General features: G+C 49.6%; 1 protein-coding gene across 2 annotated transcripts in view; it reads right to left on the bottom strand.

The window, feature by feature from the left end:
• ACTN4 (actinin alpha 4) overlaps positions 1-27,710 on the bottom strand; it is a 105,879-nt gene that overhangs the window by 28,669 nt on the left and 49,500 nt on the right. The window contains exons 3-10 of one of the 2 annotated variants that reach the window (XM_063140514.1): positions 25,748-25,867; positions 19,177-19,263; positions 17,302-17,389; positions 16,299-16,377; positions 14,500-14,581; positions 12,359-12,444; positions 3,323-3,415; positions 558-788 (exon numbers count right to left, since the gene is read on the bottom strand). In XM_063140514.1, the coding sequence (XP_062996584.1) occupies positions 558-788; positions 3,323-3,415; positions 12,359-12,444; positions 14,500-14,581; positions 16,299-16,377; positions 17,302-17,389; positions 19,177-19,263; positions 25,748-25,867 (866 nt within the window). Of the gene's footprint in view, positions 1-557; positions 789-3,322; positions 3,416-12,358; positions 12,445-13,336; positions 13,423-14,499; positions 14,582-16,298; positions 16,378-17,301; positions 17,390-19,176; positions 19,264-25,747; positions 25,868-27,710 lie in introns of both variants that reach the window. The other variant, XM_063140513.1, reaches the window with a different exon arrangement.

Raw genomic sequence — 27,710 nt, 5'->3', positions numbered from 1 at the left:
CTCCAGTTGTTTTTCTGCCGAAAAAGCCAACCGTGGGGTGGAAATTGCCTGATAGACAACACAAAGAGCAACCGTTGCCCATTCCACTGGCGGTTGACTCTTAAAACCATCGGTGTTTTTGGTGTCGGCCAAACGCAGCCATTGTCTCAATAATATTTACAACAGCCCTGCAAGGCAGGCCTGCATTATCCCCATATTGCAGATACGGAGCATACCGAGAGAGAACATAAGGCGATTTTATTTTATTTTTAGTGTTTTTTTCTGGCAGAAGTGAACTTTAACCCTCTACTTCAGCCTTCCTCAACCTGGGGCGCTCCAGATGTGTTGGACTGCATCTCCCAGAATGCCCCAGCCAGAGCTGGCTGGGGCATTCTGGGAGTTGTAGTCCAACACATCTGGAGCGCCCCAGGTTGAGGAAGGCTGCTCTACTTCTTGATTCACACCTCAAGTCTTTGCTGCTGCTTCTAACTGTGTGATTGGCCAGCGGCCTTTCCAATCTGGCCAATGGCGACTGGGGCCCCGACTGAACTCGGCCCTGCCTCCTCAACCGCACTCACCGAAACCATTTTCCCCTCGGAGGGCATGAAGGCTGGCCGGTTGCTCAGCCGCAACTTGGTCTGCAAGGTGTTGAAGTTGATCTCCAGCTGGCACTTCTCCTGCACCTTGGGGGGCTTGTGCACCCGCCGGTAGTCGCGGAAATCCTCCAGCTTCTGCTGCATCTCCTGCATGGTCTTCTGAGGTACGCGGTTCTCCAGCCAGGGGACGGTGCGTTGAATCCACTCCAGCAACTGAGGAAAGGCCGGAGGGGTGGGGGGAGAGAGAGAGAAGAGGTGCAGGGTTATCTACAGGGAAAAGAGGAGTCCAAGGTTGCCTGCCACCCTCCCCAAAACTCAGACTGCCTGAGCAGCTGCTGAAAGAGCCCAGGTAACTCTGAAGGCGAATTCCTGCACTGGGCAGGGGGTTGGACTTGATGGCCTTATAGGCCCCTTCCAACTCTGCTATTCTATGATTCTACGACAGGGGGCGAAGGGGAGAGAGAGACGACATGTCATAGCAGGAACTGCAGGAACCCCTCACTGAAGAACAAAACTAGAAGCCCCGCCCCCCCAAAATAAAAATTAAACAAAAAATAAACTCTGAATGCCAGAACTGGACTTTTCCAAGCAAACTGAAAGACTGAAGTTCCAACAGTGGCAGCTGTATCACTGCAGTGAAGTGTGCACAATGCCAGCAGGCCCTTACCAATAACCGTATTGATGAAAGTGCATATGTGCATATATATTTTTATCCCAACCACAGGATTTCAGGGTATGTGGGCAAAGGATCTGGTACTACCCTCATGCACTGTTTATTTGTTTGTTTATCCACTTTAGGGTGGATCCCTGCATTGAGCAGGGAGTTGGACTCGATGGCCTTATAGGCCCCTTCCAACTCTGCTATTCTATGATTCACGGAAGTACGGCTTCCCTGGCCTGGCATTATTCATGACTCTCCTTTGTCGGAGGATTTGAAGCAGAGGGCGAATGGTCACCTGCCCCGCAGTCCAGTAATGACAGGCAGAAGCTGCCCAAATCCAGTTCCAGTACCTCTCTCGGAGGTCCTTCCCAGCCTTGCTACCCAGGAGGCCGGGGACCTGGGGCATGGGCCATGTGTAGGCGTTACAGACCACCTCAAGAAACACAGCTGGGCTCAAGGCATGCAGAGAAACAGCAACCTCTAAGGCAGCAATCCAGTCTGCAGCTGGTTGAGCAGTTGATTCAAGGAGTCCAGACATAAAGAAACAAACGGGAGACCAGCTGCTAGAAGTTGGGGAATGGTTGCTCTCTGCACAGCGACATCGTTGGGCTTGTGACTCAGGAGCAAAGCTTGCTCTCAGTCGTGGCTAAAAGAACAGGAGCCAGCCACGGGGTTGCATGCCCCCTTCCCGGAACGGATCGCACCTTCAGCCTCCGCCACAGTTAAGGGAAACCATTTATTTTAAAATATTTACATTCTGCTTCCCATTTAGAAAAATCCCAAAGAGATTATTATTATCATTATCATTATTATTATTATTATTATTATTAGTAGTAGTATCCCGCCTTTTGCCCAATACTGGGCCTCAAGGTGGCCTTACAAAGTTTAAAACATATGTTGTATACAATTTTTTTTTAAAAAAAAACACAACAAAATTATAAGTCCTTAACATAGATGGAGGACCAAATTACTCTCCAAAGGCCTGTTGGAACAAACAAGTTTCAGCCTGCTTCCGAAAGCCCATCAAGGAGGGAGCCAGCCTAGCTTCCCCGGGAAGAGAGTTCCAGAGCACCGGAGCAGCCACCGAGAAGGCCCTCTCCCATGTTCCCACCAAGCGTGCCTGTGAAGAAGGTGGGACTGAAAGAAGGGCTTCTCCAGAAGATCTCAAAGCACGGGCAGGCTCATAAGGGAGAATACGGCCTTTCAAATAACCTGGACCCGAGCCATATAGGGCTTTATAGGTCATAACCAGCACTTTGAATTGAGCCCGGAAACAGACTGGAAGCCAGTGGAGCTGTTTTAACAAGGGGGGTTGTGTGCTCCCTATAACGAGCCCCAGTCAACAATCTGGCTGCAGCTCTTTGAACCAGCTGGAGTTTCCGAACACTCTTCAAGGGCAGCCCCACGTAGAGCGCGTTACAGTAATCCGATCAGGATGTAACTAAGGCATGTGTCACCGTGGCCAGGTCCGACATCTCTAGGAACAGGTGCAGCTGGCGCCCTAGCTTTAACAGTGCAAATGCACTCCTGGGCATCCAGGCTCAGGGCTGAATCCAGAAGTGCACCCAAGCTGCGGACCTGCGTCTTCAGGGTGAGTGTAACCCCATCCAGCACAAGCTGAATCCCTATTCCCTGAACTGCCTTTCGACTGACCAGGAGCACCTCTGCCTTATCTGGATCAAGCTTCAATTTGTTCGCCCTCATCCAATCAGAAGATATCTTCATGGAAGCACAATGACATTAGGAGGAGTGAACGTTGGCGTCAGCATTTAAATGCTGTTAAGGCCAAACCATGTTTCCCTCCCTCATCAATAGCATGTGCTAACGAGACTCAACCCTGCTGGCCGGGGTCCCGACTATCTCATGCGGTGCGCTCGTGTTAGAATTCACTACGGGGAGGAAAAGGAGCGTGTGATTGGGCAGCCTGGACGGCTCAGTGTTACATCTGGCCCGTGGACAGGATGTTCCATGGAACGGCTTCCCTGCCTGGACATCGCTGTCTTCAAAGAGGAGCAAGAGGCCCAGCAGCTGCAGAAGAGAAGACCTTTCCACCCCTTGCGAGCAGAGAGGGACCGTGGACACTCACATCAGAAGCCAGCTTCTCATAGTCTTCCATCAGGTGCTCATTCTCCTGGTTCACGGCCAACACTTTGCAAATCCTGTTTGCAGCTGTCTCGGCCTGGAGAGAAACAGAGAAAGGAAATGGTGGTCGAAGCGACAGGCAGCTCCCCACGCCCCCACCCCACCCCCCAAATTTTAGACCTGCCTAAATGTAAAGGCACAGCATGAAAAGGATGTTGTGACAGAACAGCCTGCAGAACCCAACGTTTCCAGCAACAGGTGAAGAGAGAGGCGTTTCGAAGCAAAGCCAACAGGTTTAGATCAGCTGTAGTGGCAATGGCCAAGTGTTCCCTGGGGGCTGCGTGGGCCCCACCCTGCCCCACAGCGAGACATCTCACTTAAAGGGAAGGCAGCTCCAGCCTACAAGAAGTCCAGGCCTGAAGTTACCAGTTGCAGGCCGGAACAACTGCAAGCTAAGCAAGAGGTTCACAGATCCACGAGGCGGCTATATTTCTGTGCAGGATTAAAGTTCCCATGAAATGGATGGCACAAGTGGACTCTTCCACTGTATTTCATACCGTGCAGGTAACATTGTCCCAGTTTGGATGCACATATCTCCGCTTAAGCCAAGATGTGCATGAGCCTTCTGCCTGTGTGTGTTGTCCTCACACCGCCTCTTCCATCCTTCCTTCTTGGTGTGCTGTGATTCAATGCTTCCTTCTTTAAATTATAGTTTCCTGTTACATCTGAACCGAGAAACTAGGGTTACTGGGATCAGAACGAGCCAGGTTCTGAAACAAACTCCAGACCGTGGTTTCAAATCCAGCCTTGTTTGATACCAGTAACCACAGTTTCCTGGGTTTTGCTGTTAACAGGAAACTATAGTTAATTCACCCAGGAAGTGTGTCGAGTCGCAGCGCACAGAGGAGGGACTGTACGAGGAGGAAAATCAGGAAAAACTTCCTGTTAGAGCAGTGCGACAATGGAATCCATTACCTAGGGAGGTTGTGGGCTCTCCCACACTAGAGGCCTTCAAGAGGCAGCTGGACAAGCATCTGTCGAAGATGCTTTAGGGTGGATTCCTGCATTGAGCAGGGGGTTGGACTCGATGGCCTTGTAGGCCCCTTCCAACTCTGCTATTCTATGATTCTATGATTCTAGGGACTGCACGAGCTGAGCACAAGACTGGTGTATATCTCAGTTTAATATGCCAAGATAAATATAGCAAATAAATAATAAAATGAGATAATGACTGAACCAGGCTGATGTGTTCTTGCCTGTGAACTGGTATCAGCCGAAGAAGTTTACATGTAGCTTTTGCAATTCTATTAACTATTATGATCTCTTTGCTGCTTCAATCCTTTTTAGGTTGCCCAAGGAGCACAACCTCAGTCTATTTTATATTTATATCATGCTTTATGGCTTATAGAGCACTCAGAATAGCTTGCATAAACTCAAAAATGCAGTATTTTCTTTTCTTTCTTTTTTTAAAGGTGGCAAAAAGGTAAATATATAAACGATGCAATATAAAAGCAGTAGGGGGAATGTAAAAAATCAGGTTAAAAACAGCATCAGAATGACACATTAAAAAGCACGTTGAGATAGGGAGGCTTTTCCAGACTGTATGTGGCCTGCCTCCGAGTCGCCTGCAGAACGTACCGTAGCCTGGCTTACCCGAAAGCAGGAGGGAGAAGAACTACACAGAAGCCATGGGATGGGAAAAGTCAAGAGATCAAGTACCTTGCAAGGAGCAGAGAGAATCCAAGGGGAAGAGATGGAAGCCAGACATCAACAGAAAGGGTGAAGAGGGTCTATAGAAGGGTTGGGGGGAGAGGGAGAGAGCCATGGAAGAAATGAGTTGCCAACAAAATAGGATATTCAAAAGAAAAAGAAAACACTTGTTCCACTAAGGGGTGGGGGGAGAGAGAAAATACTACGCGCTAGGGCAGCCTTCCTCAACCTGGGGCGCTCCAGATGTGTTGGACTGCATCTCCCAGAATGCCCCAGCCAGCTGGCTGGGGCATTCTGGGAGTTGTAGTCCAACACATCTGGAGCGCCCCAGGTTGAGGAAGGCTGCGCGGCTAGGGGAACTCTCGACCTACCTGTCCCTAACCTTCTCTAAGGGATTCTTCCCGTGATTTAGAAGGCTGATTGAGGGCAAAGGTTCGGGGGTGGGAGGGAGGGAGATCTAGGTTTGGGAATAGTAGACAAGTTTAGAGGAATCACAAGAATATTGGGAATACTGAGGACATCGGTTGAGGGGGCAGCTGTAGCGCTGCAGTGATGTCGCGGCTGAGGCCATCAGAGGGAAAGGAAGCAGCTGCTGAACTTTGCAACTAAGAATCCTAGTGCCTGAATTTGCTTCTTCTTTTTTTTTCCTCCTCCCTCCCCATCCCCTTTCCTTTCGTGTCATGTTTTTTAGATTGTAAGCCTGAGGGCAGGGACTGTCTTAAGGAATATTTTTGTAAGCCGCCTTGAGAGCCTTTTTGGCTAAAGGGCGGGATAAAAGCGCTATAATAAAATAAAATAAAATAAATAAATAAATAAATACCACCCCGCCGAGTATGATTGGACAGCAGAGATTGAAATGGGTTTCACAACTCTGTGGATTTTGGCCTCATCTACACCAAGCAGGCTATTGCACTATGAAAGCGGTATATAAAAGGTAGGAGCCACACACGACTGCTTTATAGCGGTCTTGAAGTGCACTGACTGTTGAGGCAAATTGACACATGCCGTAGACCGCTTTCATTAGTGCTATATCCTGCTTGGTGTAGATTAGGCCTTTGTTTTTAAGGGTTTATTTTTAACCAGTGCGGAAAGGAGAGGTGCTCGGTGGTGAGGATTCCAGCGTATCAAATCACCCGGAGCTGCTCTTCAAGGATGAGGAAAGAGCACTCTGGACATGCTCAAAGCTGCTGATCTGCCACTGAACTCAACCCTTGATCAAAGGAAAAGCCAGCTTGCACACAAAACTTCCCAGCATCCTTTAGGAAAGGCCTGGATCCAAGTGCCACAGCCAGGTGGGTTGGCGGCTACTGGAGGAGGCCACCTGCTCCATGGAAAAAGCCTTTAGGAGGCCTGCTGAGGCATTTTTGTTCTGGGGGGGTCCTTGAACTCGTGACCTGAGGGCAGGCAACGAGCACGGGGCAGGTCAATTAAGGGAAGCCTCCTTGCACCGATAGGCTAACACAGGTCAGCCAATGCCCCCCCCCCCCGACCTCTAGAAAAGCTTCTGGGTCAAGCTTGTTTAGCAATCTGAGCCTGCACTTCCTGGCCCTCCTCTCCTGCCTCAGCTGCACAGGAGCTAGGCCTGACAGCTGAATTTTATGGGTCTTTTTATTTTTAGCCCTATTCGGAGTAATTTACATAAATACCCTTGAATGTTAATTGGGGGTAGAAGGGGAGGATATAGAAGTTTAAATCACCCAGCCCCAATCTGTAGCATGTTTTTTTTAAAAAAAAGGTATACTTCCCCCCCTAACCTGTATCCCAGGTATATCACGTACAGCCTCCTAGAGGGGGGAAATGAGTTCTGTGTTATCAGACACTCCACCTGAAGCCCAAGGTGACTTTTTTATTTTTAAACTGGGTGGGTCTTGCTAAAACGGCAATAGGTCAGTCAGACCCCCAGTCAAAGTCACGCAGAGGAACATGAGACGCTGCATGGCCAAGCTACTGGGGGTTAAAATACCCTCCAGTTTGGGGAAAAGCTCTTTTTAACTGTATAACCGTTAACACTGGAGGCCAGCTACAGATCTCAGATACCAACCCAGTCTAGCTGGACCTATGTACCGCAAGCACTAATGGGTGTTTTTTGGGGTGGTGGGGGGAGGATGTTGAATTAGGCTAATTTGCACTGGGAAATTTGCACTGGGAAATTTTCTGATGCCCTAGAAGTTAACCCATTTTTATTTTACTTCTATTTAACAAAGCTAAAAAAAAGTACGCCATGGTTCTGTTGTTACTCTTAATACACTACAAGGATTTGACCTGAAATATTTGAGGGGAGAAATTAAGTCACATGCAATGCAAATCCTACGTTATATTACGTGTGTTTTTTTAAATGGAAAACTTGTAAACATACAAAGGTAATAGCGTGTCCTTCCTTTTATTTTGTCTGAATTGAAGGGGGGAAAGTACTGAAATCTGTTGACACACAGATATATTTTAGCAGCTGATAGAACCGTGCGTGATACGCTGACAACCGCTCATCTACAACTTCAAAACTGCCAAGCTTGCTTAGTATGGTATTTGCAACTGGCGTCCATTCGTTGTTGCTAATGAATGTAGGAAATGGGAAAACATTCCAATACAGCACTGGAAAAAATTTGGGGGAAATTTCCTGAAAATGTTCCACCTTGCACCACTGACTGCAAGCCAAGTATGGGCAGATTTTAGGCTTGTGAAATCTACTTCCCCGCCCCAGAGCCTGGCAGGTTGCCAGCTGGAGCCAGATGTAAAATGGTGGCTCCGGGACAGTGTCAACTCCACCCCAGGAGTCAAACGCTGGTATGGAGGGTGCTGTTGCTCCATGTCCTGCCTGGTTGGCCACTTCATGAACAGAGTGCTGGACTAGATGGACCCTTGGTCTGATCCAGCATCAGGGCTCTTCTGATGTTCTTATGCGTACAAGTCGCTACAGATCAGGACTTCTAACAGCTTAATTGCATGCATGTGGGGTGGAGGTGGGGGGATTTTCTGTTGCTGTGGCTATTGTTAAAAAATTGGAAGTCAAAAACACTTGATAATCTACAACCTGCGTAGTGGAGGCTTAGTGGCTCCAGGGCCAGTGGGGCGGCAAATCCGCTCCGGGTTTCAGTCAAAACACCCTCCGAGATGCTTTGCAAACCTCCACGGACCAGCCTCCCCCAACCCGGTCCCCCCCCCCCAGATGCATTGGAACTACAAACCCCATCATCCCCAGCCAGCAGGGCCATCTGGAAGGCACCAGGGTTAGGGAACACTGTCACAGTCAATAATTCTCTGACATGGTTACTTAATTGGGCACATTTATTTATTTACTGCTCCATGCCCAAAAGATTTTGGAGTGGTGAACAACAGATAGCATAAAAGAGTAAAAACACAGTATTAAAAATTACTATTTTTAAAAGAAGAGAGTTCTGATAAAACCTAAGTTTCGGTAAAAGTGCAGGCAGTCACTCGAAGAAAGCTGGACCCGAATGTCCAATAAGTAAAGCGTAGAGGGCTTTAAAAAAACCCAAAAAGCAATTAAAACATGGGCCGCAGCTCGAGCTCAGCTCCCGGTCAGCTAATTCAGCATGCTCGCATTCAGGCTCTGTCTAAACAACGCCGTTGCTGCCGCGAGCCCAAGAATGCAACACACAGAGGCAGGCTGGCGACCGCTGGGGCTGCTACAAGGCGGCTAATCAATCCCAGCTGATGGAGAGAACATGCCAGCTGAGCTACCAAAGCCTGGGCTCAGACACAAAGGGCTAGGATGAAAGAAGACGGGCCGGGCTGGGAATTCACACAGTCCACTCCCCCCTCACACCCCAACCCCCCCCCTCCGCACACACAGGGACGGAGAGCCTGCTTGTGAAAGCCATGGGTGCAATCAGGTTCAGGCTGGGGGCGGGGGGCGGGGGGGGCAAGACTGTCCCCTCCAGCTGGAATATGTACAGGGCCAGCCGGCCGGAGAACAACCACTCTGCTTTCTGCCTATAAAGGGTTTACACATTTGGAGCCAATAAATTAACGCTCGCCTTTAATGGAAAACACTCCACCGAAGCTCTGCGGCACATCTAACATATTAAGACACTGCCTGGAGGAGGAGGAGGAGGAGGAGGAGGAAGAGAACAAGGAGGAGGGGGAAAGGGTAGCTTCCCCCCCCCCCCGCACACAGTGGCCCCATTCAGAAGACACCGTTAACCATGGTGGTTAAGCCAGAAAACCGGGCCGTGTTCAGAAGACACCTTAAACCACGGCTTTAACCATGGTGAATAAAGCAAAAAGCCTTATGCAATGTGGTTAAAGCTGTGGTTTAAGGTGTCTTCTGAACACAGCCTGGCTTTCTGGCTTAACCACCATGGTTAAAGCCATGGTTTATGTTTAAGGTGTCTTCTGAACACAGCCTGGCTTTCTGGCTTAACCACCATGGTTCAAGCCGTGGTTTAAGGTGTCTTCTGAACACGGCCTGGCTTTCTGGCTTAACCACCTTGGTTAAAGCCATGGTTTAAGGTGTCTTCTGAACACGGCCTAGCTTTCTGGCTTAACCACCATGGTGAAAGCCATGGTTTAAGGTGTCTTCTGAACACGGCCTGGCTTTCTGGCTTAACCACCATGGTTAAAGCCATGGTTTAAGGTGTCTTCTGAACGGGCTGAAAGCCTGTCTCTTTAAAAGGACTTCCTGGGCGAAGCAATTTCTCTCCCTGCATTATACACAGCTCTGCTGATACGCCCTTCCGTGCTGAGTGGCGGAGGTAAGCTTTCAGGACCGGCCGGCAGTCAGATGCGCTTGTGGAAGGGTCCAATGCAGAAGTTTCTTGCAAGCAGATCCCGCTCCTTCGTGCAACCTGGCCCAGCGGGCAGACTCCGCCTGGAGCTGCCAGCAAAGCCAGGCATTGCTTTGCCAGGTGAGGCGTGCGCATGCATCCCAGGGCTACAGGGCCCATCTCAGGAAGGGCCAAAAGAATCCAGGCCTTCCCAGGGGCCCTACGTCCGGAGGCTCACCTGACGGCATCACGAAAGGCCGCCATACTCCTATTGGGGCACCCAGAGCCATCCCTGCCTCGAGTTTTAGCCACTGGGAGTGTGAGGGTTTGAGGCCTACTGAGGCAAGGTAATGAAGTCAGGCCTTAGAGGCCTGGAGTTTTTCTGTCGGGAGGGGAAGTGGTATCCCTGAAAGAAAGAGTGTCATCTCTCCAGCCAAGGCTCATTCCCTGGTTAAGTTTCATTTCTCCAGTTAGCTTTCATTCCTTCAAAGTTGGAGCTGTGCTTTCTGTTTTCGGGCAAAGAGGGTATAAAAGGGTGAGCAGAGCCAGGGAAGATGAGAGCCAGAGAAAGACCAAACTCTAATGAAGGAGCAGAAAGATGCAGCTAAGGAAGTCTAGATGTAGCTTAGGGTGAAGGAACTTGCGTTTCTGCAACTTTTATTTTCTTTTAACGCCTTTGTTTCACTCAGCTCTATTGACTAAATACCTTTAGTTGTAGGTTGCTTGTTTTACCTTACTGGTAAACAGCTATGTTAAACCTAAAGTGCCTGGAATGACACTCACCCTATGCCTACAGCCTAAGCCCCACATTACTGGGAAGGGGAAGGCAAAAAGAAGGAAGGTGGGACTCTTATGAGGGCAAAGATCCTTTAGGAGATACTCTGAGGTTCCAGGTCAAAGGAAGACCAGAGGTGTAGAACCTCAAGCATGGGGGCTGAATCGAACTCCCCAAGGGCTCCTAAAAAGCCGTGACCCCTCCCCTGTCCCACAACCACCAATTGTTTGGAAGTTCCCTGGCTTTTCTTCAGTCCCCCACCACCACCACCACCACACACGGTGGCCCCATTCAGAAGACAACTTAAACCATGGCTTTAACCATGGTGGTTAAGCCAGAAAGAAGGCACCTTAAACCACAGCTTTAACCATGGCGAATAAAGCAAAAAAGCCTTATGCAATGTGGTTAAAGCCACGGTTTAAGGTGTCTTCTGAACACGGCCTGGCTTTCTGGCTTAACCACCGTGGTTAAAGCCATGGTTTAAGGTGTCTTCTGAACACGGCCTGGCTTTCTGGCTTAACCACCGTGGTTAAAGCCATGGTTTAAGGTGTCTTCTGAACACGGCCTGGCTTTCTGGCTTAACCATGGTTAACCCCTCCCTCCTGCTGTCAACTGTAACTGCTGAACTTTGCAACTAAGATTGTAGTGCCTGAATTTGCTTTCCTTTCCCCCCCCTCCTCCTCCCTCCCAATCCCCTTTCCTTTTGTGTCATGTCTTTTAGATTGTAAGCCTGTGGGCAGGGACTGTCAAAAATACTTTTGTAAGCCGCCGTGAGAGCCTTTTTTGGCTGAATGGCAGCATAAAAATAAATAAAGGTGTCTTCTGAATAGCACCACTATGGCTTAGTTACTGGCAGTAAAAGCTTTCATGTAAAATATGCCCCTTTGGCCCCCACGTCTTTTGTCTTCAACTCCATCCACATTTATTTATTTATTACATTTACCTCTCACCTTTTTTCCTCCAACGAACCCAAGGTGGTGTGTATAACCCCCCCCTCCATTTTCTCCTTACAACAACAGATGAGAGTCTGCGATTGCCTCAAAGACACCCCCTGAGCTTCCACGGCCAAGTGGGGACTAGAACTCGGTTCTCCCGACTCCCAGTCCAACCCTCTAGCCCAGCCTTCCTCAACCTGGGGCGCTCCAGATGTGTCGGACTGCATCTCCCAGAATGCCCTGGGAGTTGTAGTCCAACACATCTGGAGCGCCCCAGGTTGAGGAAGGCTGATATAATGTATTAGCTGGGACTTGAGTTACACAGAATTTCACCGAAGGTGAAATCTCAAATGGAATCTCTCAAGAGGGTGCCACACATCCCTGGACTGTCAACTGGATTCTGACTGATTCAAAAGCAGGTGTGGAGGTTCCAGCTCAGGTGAACCCTTGGTGTGGAGGGGAGGGGGAGGATGGAAGAGAGAAGCCACAGGCTTTGATCAAATATGTGAAACTCCCTGAGAAATGCCACCATTTCCTAGCCAGGCTTGGGGTTATTTTTTGCACCTGTAGGATGCCGTAGAGAGGAGAACAGGTCAACGAGAGGGCTTCAATGTCTGGTCCCCCATTTCCTTCAAGGAGTGACGTAAACCATGTGCAAGACGGCCAAGGGAAGAGAGCTCCCCCTTCCTGGCCCATGGCTACAAAGAAAGGTTTAAGACCACGGCCACCAAGCACCCAACTTTCTAGCCTAGTTGAGCCTTCTTCACAGCCCCGTTCATGCTAGGATAATGCCATGCTCCAGGAGGTCAATTAGGAAAAACACGTTAGCGGCAGCTTAAAAGTAGTCGGATACCTTTAAAAGTGGCAGCAAGCAGCCCTACCCAGCCAAAGCTCACCTTCTGAGCCCCCGAGAAAGCGTGATAGAAGCAGGAGACGTAGGTCATGATGGCCTTCTCATCGGGCCTGAGCGTGCCTACAATATCTGCGGCAAGAGGAAAGAGAAAAACGGAAGCAGAGTCAAGGGCACAGTGCAAGGTCCTCCGGGCCCCGCTCCGACATGCAGCGGCAGCAGGGGGCACGGTGAGGGGGGGTGCAACCTTTCGCTCCGGATGGGAGACCCAAATCTCAGCTCGGGCAGGGCTCTGCAGCTCTGGATCGTCTCCTTAGCTCAAGGAGCCTGGGGGGAAATTCGAAGACGACTCCGAAAAGAAGCTCCATTCTCTCCCTATAGCCCTTAAGAAGGGAGAGCGCTTGCAACTTAGGGCTGCAAGATGCCAAATGATTTGCCGTGCAATCCTGTACATGTCTACACATCAGCCCCACTGTGTTCAATGGGGCTTGCTTCCGAAGGATATTGAAGATTTAGCCTCCATCGACATCTAAAGCTTCAACGGATTCATCGGTGAGGGGAATGTAATGGGTGGGGCTTGGAATTTAGGAGTTCTCTTTTTGAGCAGCTACTTTGGCTCTGGTGTGTTACTGTCATAATGAAGGGGGGAAGAGTTAGAGGCTGCCCCTTCTTCTCATCACGTTGCATTTATTTACCAAGTAACAAATTCTCACATTTCCTGCAACGATAACTGGTGGGCAGCCCCACCTGGAGAAACATGGAAGCACCCGAGAGGCCTCTTTTGAACACGGTTTTAGCTCCATCACTCAGAGCCTTCCAAATAATTTGGCCGTCCCTCAAATTCTACTCGAAAGGGGAGAGAGAGGCATGAGGGGGTGACCCTTAAGCACACCCTGGGCTAGCTAAGATTTGGGTTCCCGGTTTGCTAGAAGTTGCTGCCCTCTGCAAGAGAAGTCAGGAGAGCACAGGATGCTGGAAAGAGCAGAAGAGTGGTTAACGGTGAAGGCTCAGGTGCTTCTGGTACCTTCTGCGCGCCAGAGAAGGCATGGTAGAAGCTGGAGACATAGGTCATAATAGCCTTCTCATCGGGACGGGCCGTGTTGACAATATCTGAAAAGCGAACAAAGAGCATTAAACACACCAGGAGGCAAAGCCCCACCGTTTGACGCCCTCTTGGCTCCGAGGTTCACCTGCAGACAAAAATGCAATCTGGACAAAAGTTATCGATAAGCCAATGATAGAAACTCCAGGCAAGCCAGAACTGAACATCAACTGCTTGGCCAATATGGAAGTTAAACCGGCCACCGCTTTTTGTAGCGGGCCCTAAGAACTGATGAGACCGTTTTAGGAGGCTGTATGTTGCCTCGGATGGGAATTATGTGAGTTCCTCTAGCTCAGCCTCTCAAATCTCAACATTCAGGTCTGCAGAGAAATACAGGCATATTTAGCAGCTCGCCAGGATGCAAGTGCACAGTCCTGACGGGACAGAATAGGACGGCTATTACTTCAGGCTACAGGTGGAGGAAATCACATATTTTAAATGCTCCTTATAAAACAACAATTCCCTGCATGTAAGCACACACACACAACATACCTGGGAGAAGAAGAGCTAGGCTAAAATCTCTCCCCCAATGTTCTAAGTTTTCTACTTGTGGGGAACATTTAAAAACAACAACAGGGGAAAGTTCAAATGTGCGATTGCACCACCTTGCAGCTTGAAGCGATAGAATCCCTTCTTTCACCTCTGAACTCCACCTCCAAATGCTTCCGCTTGCGTTTATCGGGCATGTATTACAGCATAGATCTGGCAAGTTCCTTGACCAAAAGGAATTCGGACTTGCAGGAGTAGCGGGGTGAGGATGAACACATGCCAGTCAAATTTAAGGCATGCCGATTACCTGGGGCCAAGGCATCTAACCTAGCCTTCCCCAACCTGGTGCTCTCCAGATGTGTTGGGCCCAATACATCTGGAGGGCACCAGGTTGTGGGGGAAGGCTGACCTAACCAAAGGCAGCGCCCAGCAGCTCTGCTTGGCTCCTGCAGCCCAATCCTGCTTACGGAAACCCAGAGGACGTGCTTCGGTGCCAAGCACCTCTTATTATATAGCCTGGAGACGGCTACGAAATTTTATTCTTAGAACCAAATAGCGCGGCTTGCGACTGTGACCAAAGGACACTCCCAGCTTACCTTCGGCATCCAACATCTTGGGAATGTCGAGGTATTTCTCGGCGACCTCAAAGGCATTGTTCAGATTTGTGACTGGATCGTCCTGGGAGAAGAAAATTTGCCGGTGAGGCACAGCCGTTAAATCTGACGCCGTCCAAAGCAAGCGGCAATTCTGCCCTGCCAAACCATCTGGAAAGAAGCGTCTGTGGCATTACACCCCACAAGTCAATTCCAAATATATGTCTGCAGTTTGTAAGTCTGTGGTTTTTAGAATGTTGGCCTAAGTGGGCAGAGTTAGAATGTCTTGGGAGGGGAGAGGAGTGATATATAAGGGAAGGACGGAGGGGATTGAGAGTTCTTGTTCTTGTTCTTGTTCTTTTCAGTTCTTTTCAGGAAAGCTTTTCAGGGAGACTTGTTAGGTACTCGTAGAGTCTGTAGTGCTCTCTGTATTTATGGTACTTAAGTTCTGGGAAATTTGAGAGTCAGTGTAGTGAGTGGTGTCTTTAGAGTGTGGTGTGCACGTAGTGGAAGTATATTAATCAATACTGAGAATAAAGAAAGTTCAAGAGTGATTGTGTGAGAGAAAGGAAAGCGCGAATGTGAGTGACAGGATTGTATGGAAGGTTTCAAAAAGGTTTTTAAATGTTATTTGAAACAAAGCTTATGAACTTTTAAAAATAAATTTTGATTGTTTGTTTTAAAACTACCACAAAAACCCCACGTGTCTGTTTGGCGTTTATCATCTTAAGTTTACACATATAACACCCACTCTGACAATCATTCACCTCAGCAGATATAACTCACAGCGCATTATTATATATATTAAAATCCTTCTCCATTTTAAACCCCTTTCTCCACATAGTTTGGAGGAAGGTGGGCTTTATCCCTCGCCTCAGGCGTATCAAGCGGTGGTGCTTGGCTTGAGCAGGGAGTAGCCGCGGCCGGGTCTGGTGTTCAGAGCCTGTGTCGCCCCATAAGAAGTGGTGGCAGACGTGAGGTCTGGTGTTCAGAGCCTGTGTGGTGGCAGCGTCTCATGACCAAAAAGGCACCTTCCTCTTCCCACCAGCAGATACTGCGACTGAGGCCCAATTCCAGCTTTCGATTTCTAGGGCAGCCGCCACAGAAAACTGTGGCAACCACGTGCCGTGGATCTGCACAGCTGTGAAAAGGCTTGAAAGCTTTCCGTGTGCAGTAGCCTCGGCCTGCGGCTTAACGACGCCTGCAATTGCCGCACGGGCTGGCGGTTCTTCCCCCGTCCACAGGACCCCAACAGTTGGACACGGAAGGTGCATTTATAGATTCTGGCACCCACACGGACCCCCCCACCACGCAGCTGCCGTGCCGGAAATGAAAGGCGTGAATCTGGCCTTGATGGCCATGAGCTTTACTTCACTGGATTCAGACACCTGTTTTAACCCCACTCAAGCCCAAGGTTAGGCCATTTCAAGCCCTCCTGGCTATCACCGACTCTGGCCTCCTTGATATTTCGCACACAGACTGTTTTTGCAACCTCCACCCTGCTGTTATATATCGTTTTATATCGTTTGTATGGTTTTACCTCTAGGCCGCCCTGAGATCCTTGTGATATGGGGCAGGATGCAAATGTTTTAATTAATAAATAAATAAATAAATAAATTCCCATTTTAAAAATGGAGGGACCCAGGCTAGGCGAGGACAACTTGCCCCAGAAGAGATCCTGGTTCAGGCGGGGTTTGATCCCAGACCTCACTCAATGCCGTGCCATTTACGGGCGCCCCTGAGTTCTGGGAGGATCACATGAGCCCAAGATGAGAAGGAAGGAGCTACTGCCCCAGACGTACCTTTCTTAGCTTGTCATATTCAATGAGTTCTGGTCTGTGTCTGTGGATCAAGGCATTAAAAGCAAGGCCATCCTTCCAGCTGCAAAAAAGACGGCCAAGGAGACAGTTAATGGCTCAGCTATTCAGAGGGAAAACACGCGGCTTTCGAGGAACATTCCTCAAAATTGTGAGCCCCCTTTCGGACGGGGCGATGCTACTGCAAGCAGGTAATCAAAGACTTGATTACTGCAAGCAGGTAATCAAAGACCTTCCTTGGTTGAAGAGAGACTGAAAGAACTGGGCATGTTTAGCCTGGAGAAGAGACTGAGGAGAGACATGATAACATGCTTCAAATACTTGAAAGGTTGTCACACAGAGGAGGGCCAGGATCTCTTCTCGATCCTCCCAGAGTGCAGGACACAGAATAATGGGCTGAAGTTACAGGAAGTCAGATTCCGGCTGGACATCAGGAAAAATTTCCTGACTGTTAGAGCAGTACGACAATGGAACCAGTTACCTAGGGAGGTGGTGGGCTCTCCCACACTAGAGGCCTTCAAGAGGCAGCTGGACAGCCATCTGTCAGGGATGCTTTAAGGTGGATTCCTGCATTGAGCAGGGGGTTGGACTCGATGGCCTTGTAGGCCCCTTCCAACTCTACTATTCTATGATTTTTCTTATGTTCCATTTGATCAGGCTACATCATTCCCACCTGACTTTCCAGTGTGGCTGTTCTTTCTGAAATAGCTCTCTAGCTCTGCCAGAATGAAGACCATTTTTGAATTCTATTTTTTTAAAAAAGAGGAGGTTCGGGAAAGTCCCCAGTGAGCAACGTCAGCTTCTACAAACCCTGGGTCTGTGGTGGGAGCAGCAAAGCTTGCTGGTCGCTGGGCTTGTCAATGGAATCTTACATGGGGAGCCGTCATCGAGAAGCAATTCCTTGCCGCCTTTGAGACGGGCAAGGCTTTTTAGGCAGAGAAATGGCCGCCGCAGATGTCCCCGCGAGGCACCGTGATGAGCCCTTTACCTTATGTGGAAGTTCTGCACGTTCACGTTCTTGTAGGGAGCGGTCTTCCTCTGGCACCAGAGCAATAGTCCTTCCTTGGCTGAAGTCTCTGCATGCAAAGAAGAAAAGGAGGTTGCAACGGTAAACTCAGGAGGAGGAGGCATTCCTAAAACGGAGCCAAGGTAGCACAGACAATGGGACGGAGCTGAGACAAGCCGACAGTCCTAAGAGTTCCAGGCCAACCCACACAAGACTATCCTTGCTTCCACAAAGGACTCAGGGGACACCATGATATGTGGATTTCTTACACCTCATAGTGAATGGTGGCCTCCCCATAAGGAAGTGACAGATCCGTCTCAGTATTTGCAGGATTAGGACCAAAAAGGTTCCAAAGCTCACAGCGCATTGTTTGAATATGTACTCGTACATTTTTTTGTGAGCCGCTTTGGGGGCCTTTTGGATGAAAGGCAGCATAGAAATAAAGTGACACATGCTAGAAATGTATGCCAATTGTCTGTGTGCAATGTGATGCAACCAGGTGCTCGGCAGAAAAATCAGGATTCCTAACCTGCGATTGCTGTTGACTCACAAAGCAGGGGGAAAGGGGACATTTCTTGTGTGTTTGTGAGCTGGGGGAAGCAGTGAGCAGAGCGAGTGGACCGTTTTTCTTTGTTTGCAATCCTCGCCCCAGTCTGCTTTTCCTAGACACGTTCCCTCAGCTGCTCACCACCAATTTGCCTGCCCCACGTCACGGGCTGGGTAAAGCCAAAGTGCACAAAACCTTCTTAATCAATTGTATACGGTGGCAAAGTCATGTCCAACGCATTAACTGGAAGGTTCCAAAGCAACCATCAAAACAGAAGCGGGCTGATAAAAATTGGGAGGCTAGATACAAGCCTACCTAGCAAGTTCAGCAAGCAAGGAACCCTAATTTTAAAGGAAATATATAACAGCACCCTGTTTTCTGTTTATTTCTTTTGTGGAAGCCCTCCAAGCTTCGGACAAAATTCCAATCAAGTACAGATGGCTCCAGCTTTTTCTGAATTGTGTGTGTTACATATAACTCATATATCCAATCTTTCCAGAGATAGTGAATTTCTCCTTAGGCCCAGAAGTATGTCCACGATATACCAACGCTATATCAGTAAGTTTCTTTAGGGTGCGATCGTATGCATGTAGAGACAGAAAAAAAGTCCTGCAATTGCCCGCGTTCTCCCACCCATGTTGGGTGAGGAGTGCTGGGAGTCGTAGGACGTTTTCCTGTCGAAATATGCGTAGGGTCGCACCTTAAATGGTCTGTTGTGTTGTCTGTAGTTTTTATTGCCTGTATTTCTCTTTCAAAATAAAATCAAATTCCTTAGGGAGTAAGAGCAAAGGGCTCTGTCAAAGCCTTCCCTCCCATCCATGTTGCAGGAGAGGGTTAAAGGGCCCTTTGCCTATGACTCCGCTTGGACTAAAATGCCCAAGGTGCATCACAAACAGTGCGGGTGCCCTTGCGATCAGGGCACGCCACTAGAGGGCCGGTGGAAAGCCTTGAGGGGTGGGGGAAGAGGGTAGATTTGATCTCAAAGCCTCCAGCTGCTTGACAAAGCATTCCCAGAGCAGGTATTTGACAAACAGCCAGAGCCCTGCGCTCAATAAAGTAAGCGAGGGTTATTGCAACGGGCTGAGCAGCTGCAGTGTGAAGGATTTATTGGAACTCATCTAGTGAGAAGCAGAGGGAACAAGCAGCTCGAGGCGTGGACATCGCCCTGGATCACCGCAATGCTCCGCCGCTTGGGCTTCCTCGTCTTCCTCTCCTGCACACTAAATGCACTGGACGTACGGCGGGCGATGGCACACTAACAGGAAACGCAGAGTCCTCTGACACACGGCCGGCGGAGATCTGGTGCTTACCTTCCACGGAGATGTCCTGGATGGCAAATCGGAGGATGATTGTCCAGATCATGCCAAGGGTCATCTTCGCATTGCCATCGACAATTTCTAGAAGCAGATGGGGAGAGCATTAGAGCGGGGGACGGGGGCCAAGTCACACTTCGGCGACAGGAGGCGCCTTGGCTGCATTTAGGCAGAGGTTTCCTAAAGGAAACACCCGGTGTATGGAAGAGGCATGGGCCAAGGAGCCGCCGCCAGTCGTGGCTCCCTGCTGCGGGGGTTTGGAAGGGCGCGTCGCTCCCTTAGTGCTTTGCAGGCGTCCCTGGGTAAAGGTGGGGCAAGTGCCCGCCACCGTGACGGGCGACTCGGCCTCTAGCTTGACCTGCTCCTTCCAAACCAGGGCAAAAAAGAGAAAAGAGGTTGAGGCAAAGGCTTCTCTTCTTCCCATAGAGCAAGGGTGGGTGACTCGTAACCCTCCACAAGTTTGACTGACAACTCCCATCAGCCCTTGCTAGCAGAGCCAATGCTGAGGGATCATGGGAGTTGTAGGCCAAAACACCTGGAGAGCCACAAGTTGCTCACCCTTCTCTCCGCTGGACGTATCATGCTGTCCAGGGAACCTGCTTCGTTGGAGGAGGCTGCTCAGGGTGTGAGGTACACCTTGTGGCATTAAGAGATGCCACTGATCTCCCACCTGGAACATGAGAGGGTGAGGATTACCCAGCCTCTGAGAGATCCAAGCTTCCCCCCCCCACTGCTCCCAATGGGAAAGAGGCCAGCCCAGAGCAGTGACTGATGCAGAGACAGAACAGGCAACCTCCTCCACTGAGAGTGAGTAATCCTGCTGCATCTCAAGTGCATGGATGATCCAAATTGTGCTGGATGCAAGCCAGTCATCTGTCCCCAGTCAAGGGTGAGAGGGAAAAGGCAAGGCTAGAACAAGGAGTCAGGCAGAGACATCATGGGCACACTCCTTGGTGGGGGTGGGGGGGTAGTACCTGGGGCTTGCAGAAGCCCTTACGTATTTCATTTATTGCTCTCAGGGCACATACCGAGGGAATTACCGCCCTGGTCTGGGGAGGGGCGGTGGGGGAGAATACCTGGAAACTGCTCATTACCAGACGGGGAGGTTAAAACACTCACTAGAATCCTGGCTTATTGCTCTGTGCAGGACATGGAATGACGGGCTCAAATTACAGGAAGCCAGATTCTGGCTGAACATCAGGAAAAACTTCCTGACTGTTAGAGCAGTACGACAATGGAACCAGTGACCTAGGAAGGTTGTGGGCTCTCCCACACTAGAGGCATTCAAGAGGCAGCTGGACAACCACCTGTCAGGGATGCTTTAGGGTGGATTCCTGCATTGAGCAGGGGGTTGGACTCAATGGCCTTGTAGGCCCCTTCCAACTCTGCTATTCTATGATTCTGCACTTCTACGTGGCCCGTGTGGCCTGGGGACAGAGTCCACTGTTTAGAACGGCTCATTGGTAAAGCACAGTCTTCGAATAGAAAAGGTCCCAGCTCCAACTCCCAGGAAAGTCCCCTGCCTGAAACCCTGTAGAGCTGCTGCTGTTTTAGATGAACTAACGGCTTCACTCGGTATAAGGCAGATTCCTCGTGTGTCACAGACTTAAGGCACATGGCCATGCAGTGTTCCCCAACCCTTCCATGTTGTGTTCGGCTATAGCTCCAACCTCCCTTGGCCAGAACAGCCGCTAATTGTGCTGGATGGGAGTTGTAGTCCAATGCCTCAGGAGGGCACCAGGTTCGGGAAGGCTGGGCTTGGCGATACAGAGCGAGGTAGATCAATGATCTGATGCTGGATAAGGCAGAGTCCCGTGTTCCTTCATGGACTTCAGATTCAGGGGCTGCTTATTTTTTAAAGCACCTTTCTCGGCCTCATATCAAAGGCCTGGTGAAATCTCAGCGGACAACGGGCTGGCTGGGTAAAATTCCCAGTGGTCGTGGGAGGGGCTTCGGTGCTTTGAATAGGTCCTTGCTGCTCCTTATGATGAGAAGGGAAAGGAACCTCTCGTGCAAGCACTTGCGTCATCGCTGACTCCTAGAGGGATGCCTGCTCCCGCTGACGTTTTCTTGGCAGACTTTGTAGCGGGGTGGTTTGCCATGGCCTTCCCCAGTCGCGGTTACCTTTCCCCCAGCTAGCTGGGGACTCATTTTATTGACCTCGGAAGGATGGAAGGCTGAGTCGACCTGAGCCGGCTGCCTGAGAACCAGCCTCCGCTGGGATCGAACTCAGGCCGTGGGGAGAGTTTCGGCTGCAGTAACTGCTGCTTACCACTCTGCGCCACACGAGACTCCTTTACGATGAGAAGCAGCAGCATATTTTTTTAAAAAAAAAAGACGACTAAAAATGTTGGGATTATGCAAGCTACTAAGAGTGATCAAGCATGGTTTATGGAAACTGGAAAGTTTGCAGTGCCCGGTCCTGGAATTGTTCTCTGTGTTGTTGTTGTTGTTGCTGTTTTAAGGCTTTCGGTTCTTGAGCCACCCAGGAGGTCAGAAAGCTGCCGCTGCTCTTCCAGCACAATCTGTGCCTTTTCTTTCCAAGGGCAGACACAATAGAGGAGGAGGAGGAGGCTGGAATGTTTCAGCTACTGGGGAAGATTAACGGGAGGCCCTCCAGGCCAAGCCAGCGGCTGGTGTGAGATGACGGCCATCCCTGGGAGCAGCTGAATGGCAAGTTTCATGAACGCCTTCGGACGGCCAGAGCCGCGCCCCAAACGGGCAGATGTTTGGAACTGGGAAGGATTAAAGCGGAGGTGCTGATGAAGATGTTGAGCTCAGGCGCCAAAGGAGGGTTGATTGGGCGGGAGTGGGGGGGGGGAGCGGAGAGAAGAGGAGGCGCGCGAGGGTGACTGGTGCGGTGAACCTTCGCTTCTGTAACTCGAGCTACCACGCCTGACGCAGGAACAGGGCACTTGTCGGGACACGCTGTGCTTTTAAAAGGACAGCTCCCTTTCCCAAGGTTAGGCCCCGAACGGCAAGGGCGTGGACGGATGCTGGATTCTCAGGGCAGCCCTAAAAGATGGGGTTCGGTTCGGTTCGCTTAGTCCCGGCCTAGAAAGGATGAAGTGGCAAGGACGTCGGATTTCCCGTGAAGTCAAGAGCAGGCCCTGCATCCACGGGTCTCATGTTAGATCAACAACTGCGGACGGAGGACTTGAACGGCGTCAGCAGCTGGCATAGAAGAACCTAAAGCACAGCGGTCCAGAACCAAACCTATCTAGCCCAACCCTTTCCCAACCTGGCATCCTCCAGATGTGTCGGCCATGCTGGCTGGGGATGGTGGGACATGTAGTCCAGCAAATCTGGAGGGCACCAACCCAGGGAAGACTGGACAAGTTCGATACGTAAGGTTTCCAGGAGCAGCGAAGTCCAATGGCTCTAGCAGCTGATGGCCTCATTGTCTCCCAACATCCAATAGAACAGCCTTCCTCAACCTGGGGCACTCCAGATGTGTTGGACTGCAACTCCCAGAATGCCCCAGCCAGCTCTGCTATGATCCTATGATAAACCTTAAGTCTATCTAAAGCCTTTAGCTTAGATAGCTTTCTTTCTTCCTCTAGACCAGCCTTCCTCAACCTGGGGCGCTCCAGATGTGTTGGACTGCAACTCCCAGAATGCCCCAGCCAGGCTGGGGCATTCTGGGAGGTGCAGTCCAACACATCTGGAGCGCCCCAGGTTGAGGAAGGCTGCAATAGAAGGAAGACCTATTGAGTTATAATAGCCATTGACTTGTGGGGTGGAGGTTAAGAGCCGATGAATTTAAGTCACGGAAGCTAGATGGCATTTCAAGTGGAGCTCTGGTCCTTCTAAGCCTCAGCAAGGACAAGATGGGCAGCTCAAGGAAGGACTGACTGCAGCAAAATCTTCTTTAAGGAGAGTTTCCACCATAAATCCATCATTTGCTTTATGATGGGAAGTAAAGAAACTTCTTTTATAAAGAGAGAGAAGCAGCTTTGTTCAGAGGACGTCGCATAGCCTGCCCTGCCCCAGGGATTGAAGGCCTGTTGGAGCATCTATTTTTTATTCCCATTGAACAGACTGCGGAACTGAGGCCGAGAATAGGGATCTTCGCCACAGCGCACAGTGTTTCTAGCACTTTTAAGAGCTGACGGCCTTCGGAGCGGTTCTCAGTCACCGTTGCTGCAGCCCTGGAAGGAAGGGCGGCACAACTGCCTGATTGCAGAGCGAGTGAACGAGGGAGGCTGAGCAAAGGATGCCTTGCTTAAGGCTGCAGGGCTGAGTCTGTGGCAGAGAATAGGAGGAACAGGGGCCCGGAGGGAGGAGGCCATCAAGAAGGAGCAAGAGAAGCTAGGAAAAGGAGGGTTGGAAGAAGCAAGGGTCCACAGGAAGGGGGAAGAAGAGGACAGGGCAGCAGGGAGAGGCACAGATGGCCAGAGAGCTGAAATCGAAATGTGGATTCAAAATAAGCAGCCAAATCGTTCCCTGCAGAACGGCGGCTAATTGCGTCTTTTCATCAGCAGTACAGATGTGAAAATCTATACAGGGGGCAGGGGATCGGTTAAGCCCCCCTGCTATACACACAGTTTTTGAGTGTCGTCCCCCCACCCACCCCAGTACAACCCAGTTCCATGCAGCGGGTGGAGCGAGAGAGAACAGGGAGCTGGTCCAGGAGCAAGGAGCTGAGAAAAATCCAATGGCACGAATCTGGGTTTTTTTTGTTTGCTTGTTTGTTTTAAAACGTGTAACGAATTCACTGCCAGCATGGAAATCTGGCGAGGCTCAAAGGAATATCAGTCACAGAAGTGCGGAACAACAGAAGGCAAGTATTGGATTTGGAGGAGGGCATCACTGGTTGCAATTCGCTCGGTAAAGACAGCTGCTGCGGACAAAGGGATCGGGCCCGTGGGCCGCCGCCGCCGCCGTGGCTGCTCAGATACAGCTGTGCGTGTCCGGGTGTGCTCGCACTCTTTAATTCTTCAGGCCCCCAACTGGCTTTCCAGAGAGCTTGTTCAAGGCTCTCAGCCACAGCTAGTCACATCCACATGTACAGTGGCAGGCTTTAGAATCATAGAATCATAGAATAGCAGAGTTGGAAGGGGCCTACAAGGCCATCGTGACTACTCTACTTGGGGCTGCATACACGCCATACTAAGCGTGTTAAGAGTTCAGAGCGCAGGCAGTCAAAATTCCGTGGCCGGAACAAATCGAGCAAGTTCACAGAATCTTCTATTTTGCAGCATTTGTTTCAGCTTGGTGAATCATGGGGAAAGGGCAAGGAGGCATTTGGGCACTGGAAATCATTTTCAGCACGTCCTGTGGAGTCTGAGATTTCAACAGGCCCATGAGTTTAGGGCCAAGCTTATCGAGCTGCATCGATTCTAGTACTTCTTGCAGACACATGCATAAACACGGCCTCCATCTCATCTAATTTGGTGCAGATATAGCCAGGAAGCTGAATTATGCACCTAGAACTACGTTCTGTGCCTTTTCTCCAACGCTGCAGGATCTCAGCATGTGCACAGCCCCAGCTGTATTCTAGCAGAATGCCAGCATCTCTTTAGCAGGTGATCCACCTACCTCCTATGTAACCCAGCCTTCCAGTGCACGGTTTTGTTTTTTTTGCATTTTGCCCTTCACAGCTCTCCTGTGAAGTAGGTCACACACACACACACACACACACACACACACACACACACACACACACACAGAGTAACACGGCCCAAGTAAGCTTCATGGGGATTTGAACTCAGGCCTCCCTGATCTCTCTTCCCTACCCCAAGAGGGCTCTCCAAACAGATGCAGACGTATTACCCTACCCAAGTTTGGTAGGCTGGTAGCGGAACTCTGGATATAGAGCAAGTTCATGAGTTCTTACCTAGCAGGTGGGGCTAGATACGTGTCAAGAGGCATAGTTTACCTGCTGCAGGATTTACACTTCCTCAGTGAGGAATCCGGTTTCTTTTGTGTCCTCAGCGCTCAGCCCTGCCCAGTCATAACCTGGGAAGGGCCGTTGCTCAGGTGGTAGAGTATCATTCGATCCAGGAAGTTCATCAAGGCAACTTCCATAAAATAACATGAAACAACTTCTCACCTCCTGACACATAGCATTGCTATGGTGTAATATAACCCTCCCCACAGGGCTAACTGCCATCTTCACCCTGTGGGGAAGAAGATGCGAGGGAGACTGGAGCAGGCAGGGACCATCAGAGCCTGCTCAGTTGGACACCCCCCCCCCCAGGGCTATCATCTTCACCTTGTGGGGAAGAAGGAGCTGCTGGTTTGCCCCTCCATTGGGAGATGAGAGGACGGAGCAGGGCCGTCCCACCAGCCTAAACAGTCTCCTTAATTTCTTTTTATTTTCTCCCTCTTCCCTCCCCATCCACTTTTCCTTCTGTGTCGTGTCTTTTTTTTAGAATGTAAGCCTGAGAATAGGGACTGTCTTCTTTATGGATACATTGTAAGCTGCTCCGAGAGCCTTTTGGCTGAGGTGCGGGATAAAAATACTCTAAATAAATAAATAGATAAATAAGATGGGCTGCAGGTTATCACTGGGGAAGCTAGAAAGAACAGCTCTCCACCGCCGCCCCGCAACAGCTTAGCTTACCTTCGGCTCCTATGGAAACCAGCTTCACTCCTTTGCTCGCAATGAAATCGAGGGCTTTGTTCACGTTGTTGATCTTATGTACCCTCATCTTTCCTCTCTCCGGTTTTGGTAACCGCTCCCCTAAAACATTCCAGAGGTTGGGGGTTGGGGGTTGGGTTGGAAGAACACAGAAAGTCAGTTTCTTTTTGACATCGACACAAGGAAATCGACAGGTCTGGCTGGATAAACACTTTTACTGGTGCAAGAGGGGCAGAAAACGGTTCTAAGTTACTCCAGGTTATTATTATTATTATTTTTCTTTAATTCATCTGTGTTTCCAAATACACTGGGTTGAATCCAGGCTAATTTTTTAAAGCATTTATAGCCCTATGTCAGCCTTCCTCAACCTGGGGCGCTCCAGATGAGTTGGACTGCATCTCCCAGAATGCCCCAGCAAGACTGTACTAAAAAAGACAGTGACTTGCCCAGGAGCTTCATGGTGGACCACAGATGGAAAGGTGGGTTTCCCAGATCCAAACTCTATACCAGCCCTCTTCAGACAATATATGTGCTAGTGGGTTGGGTGAGTGGAGCTCGGAATCACACCCAATGGCACTGCCTCCCTGGCTGGGGCATTCTGGGAGTTGTAGTCCAACACATCTGGAGCGCCCCAGGTTGAGGAAGGCTGGGTTAGTGGATCAGACCAAAGGTCCGTCTGATCCAGCACTCTGTTCACAGCAATTCTCAACCAGAGACCCACAAGCACAACATGGTGCAAGAGCACCCTCCCACCCATGTTCCCCAGCAACTGGTGTATACAGGCTTACTAATTTAAGCATGACTAACAATATCTCCCACTGAAATCAAGGGAAGTTAAATGTAACTACTACTACTACTACTTCTTCTTCTTCTTCTTCTTCTTCTTCTTCTTCTTATTATTATTATTATTATTATTATTATTATATTTATTTGTATCCTACCTTTTGCCCAATACTGGGCCTCAAGGCGGTATTACAAAGTTTAAAACATTGTAATGTAATCTTATATATTTGTAATATATTTGATTATTCTGTTTTATTTGATCATATATATGTTTATAATGGCTTCGGCTACACAAATAAACTTTCTTTACTTACTTACTTACTACATACATTTTAAAACATAGGAAAAGAAATATAAAAAAGAAGTTTAAAATACACAACAACATTATAAGTCACTGGCTACTAGGAGGAGGGCCTTCTCCGCTGTGGCACCCCGGCTGTGGAATGACCTCCCCAGAGAGGTCCGCCTGGCGCCTACACTGTACTGCTTTCATCGCCAGCTGAAGACCTTTTTATTCTCTCAGTATTTTAACACTTAATTTTAATCTTAAATTTAAATTTTACTGCTCTAACTCTGAATTTTAATCTTATATCAATTTTGCTGCGTGGTTTTTATCCTGGTTGTGCTTTTGATACTGTATTTTGTATTTGTGCTTTTAACCTGTTGGTTGTTTTATGATGGTTTTAATTTTTGTGAACTGCCCAGAGAGCTTCGGCTATTGGGCGGTATAAAAATGTAATAAATAAATAAATAGGGGGAGAAAACAAAACCAACAAAACAAGCAAACAAGGGGGCAGGCCCGCGCCCTGATGTCGCCCCCTTTGGAAGTGACCCCGCTGGTGGCGGACCCGCCCCCAAAGGAGCCTGCCTCTTAATCTCCCAGTCCCAAAAAGCTGTTGCAGCTGGGGGTGAGACGGTTCTGTGCTGGGAGCCTGGGCCTGCTAGGAGGCCGTTGGAGGTTCCCCAGACTAGGCAGGACAACAGCAGCCGCTGATTGGTCACTTGCTCTGCAGGCCTTCCTCTCCTGGCTGGATCAGATGGAAAGTTTTCCAGGTAGCAGGAGCCTGCCTCGTAAGCTCCCAGTCCCAAAAAGCTGTTGCAGCTGGGGGTGAGATGGTTCTCTGCTCATTTGGGCCTGATTTCCGAAGTTGTTAGTGTATTC

The sequence above is a fragment of the Elgaria multicarinata genome, chromosome 13, assembly GCF_023053635.1.
Source record: "Elgaria multicarinata webbii isolate HBS135686 ecotype San Diego chromosome 13, rElgMul1.1.pri, whole genome shotgun sequence".
Taxonomy (NCBI): Eukaryota; Metazoa; Chordata; class Lepidosauria; order Squamata; family Anguidae; genus Elgaria; species Elgaria multicarinata.
Note: the sequence above shows the minus strand (reverse complement) of the source record. Positions and strands in the feature narration are given on the sequence as shown.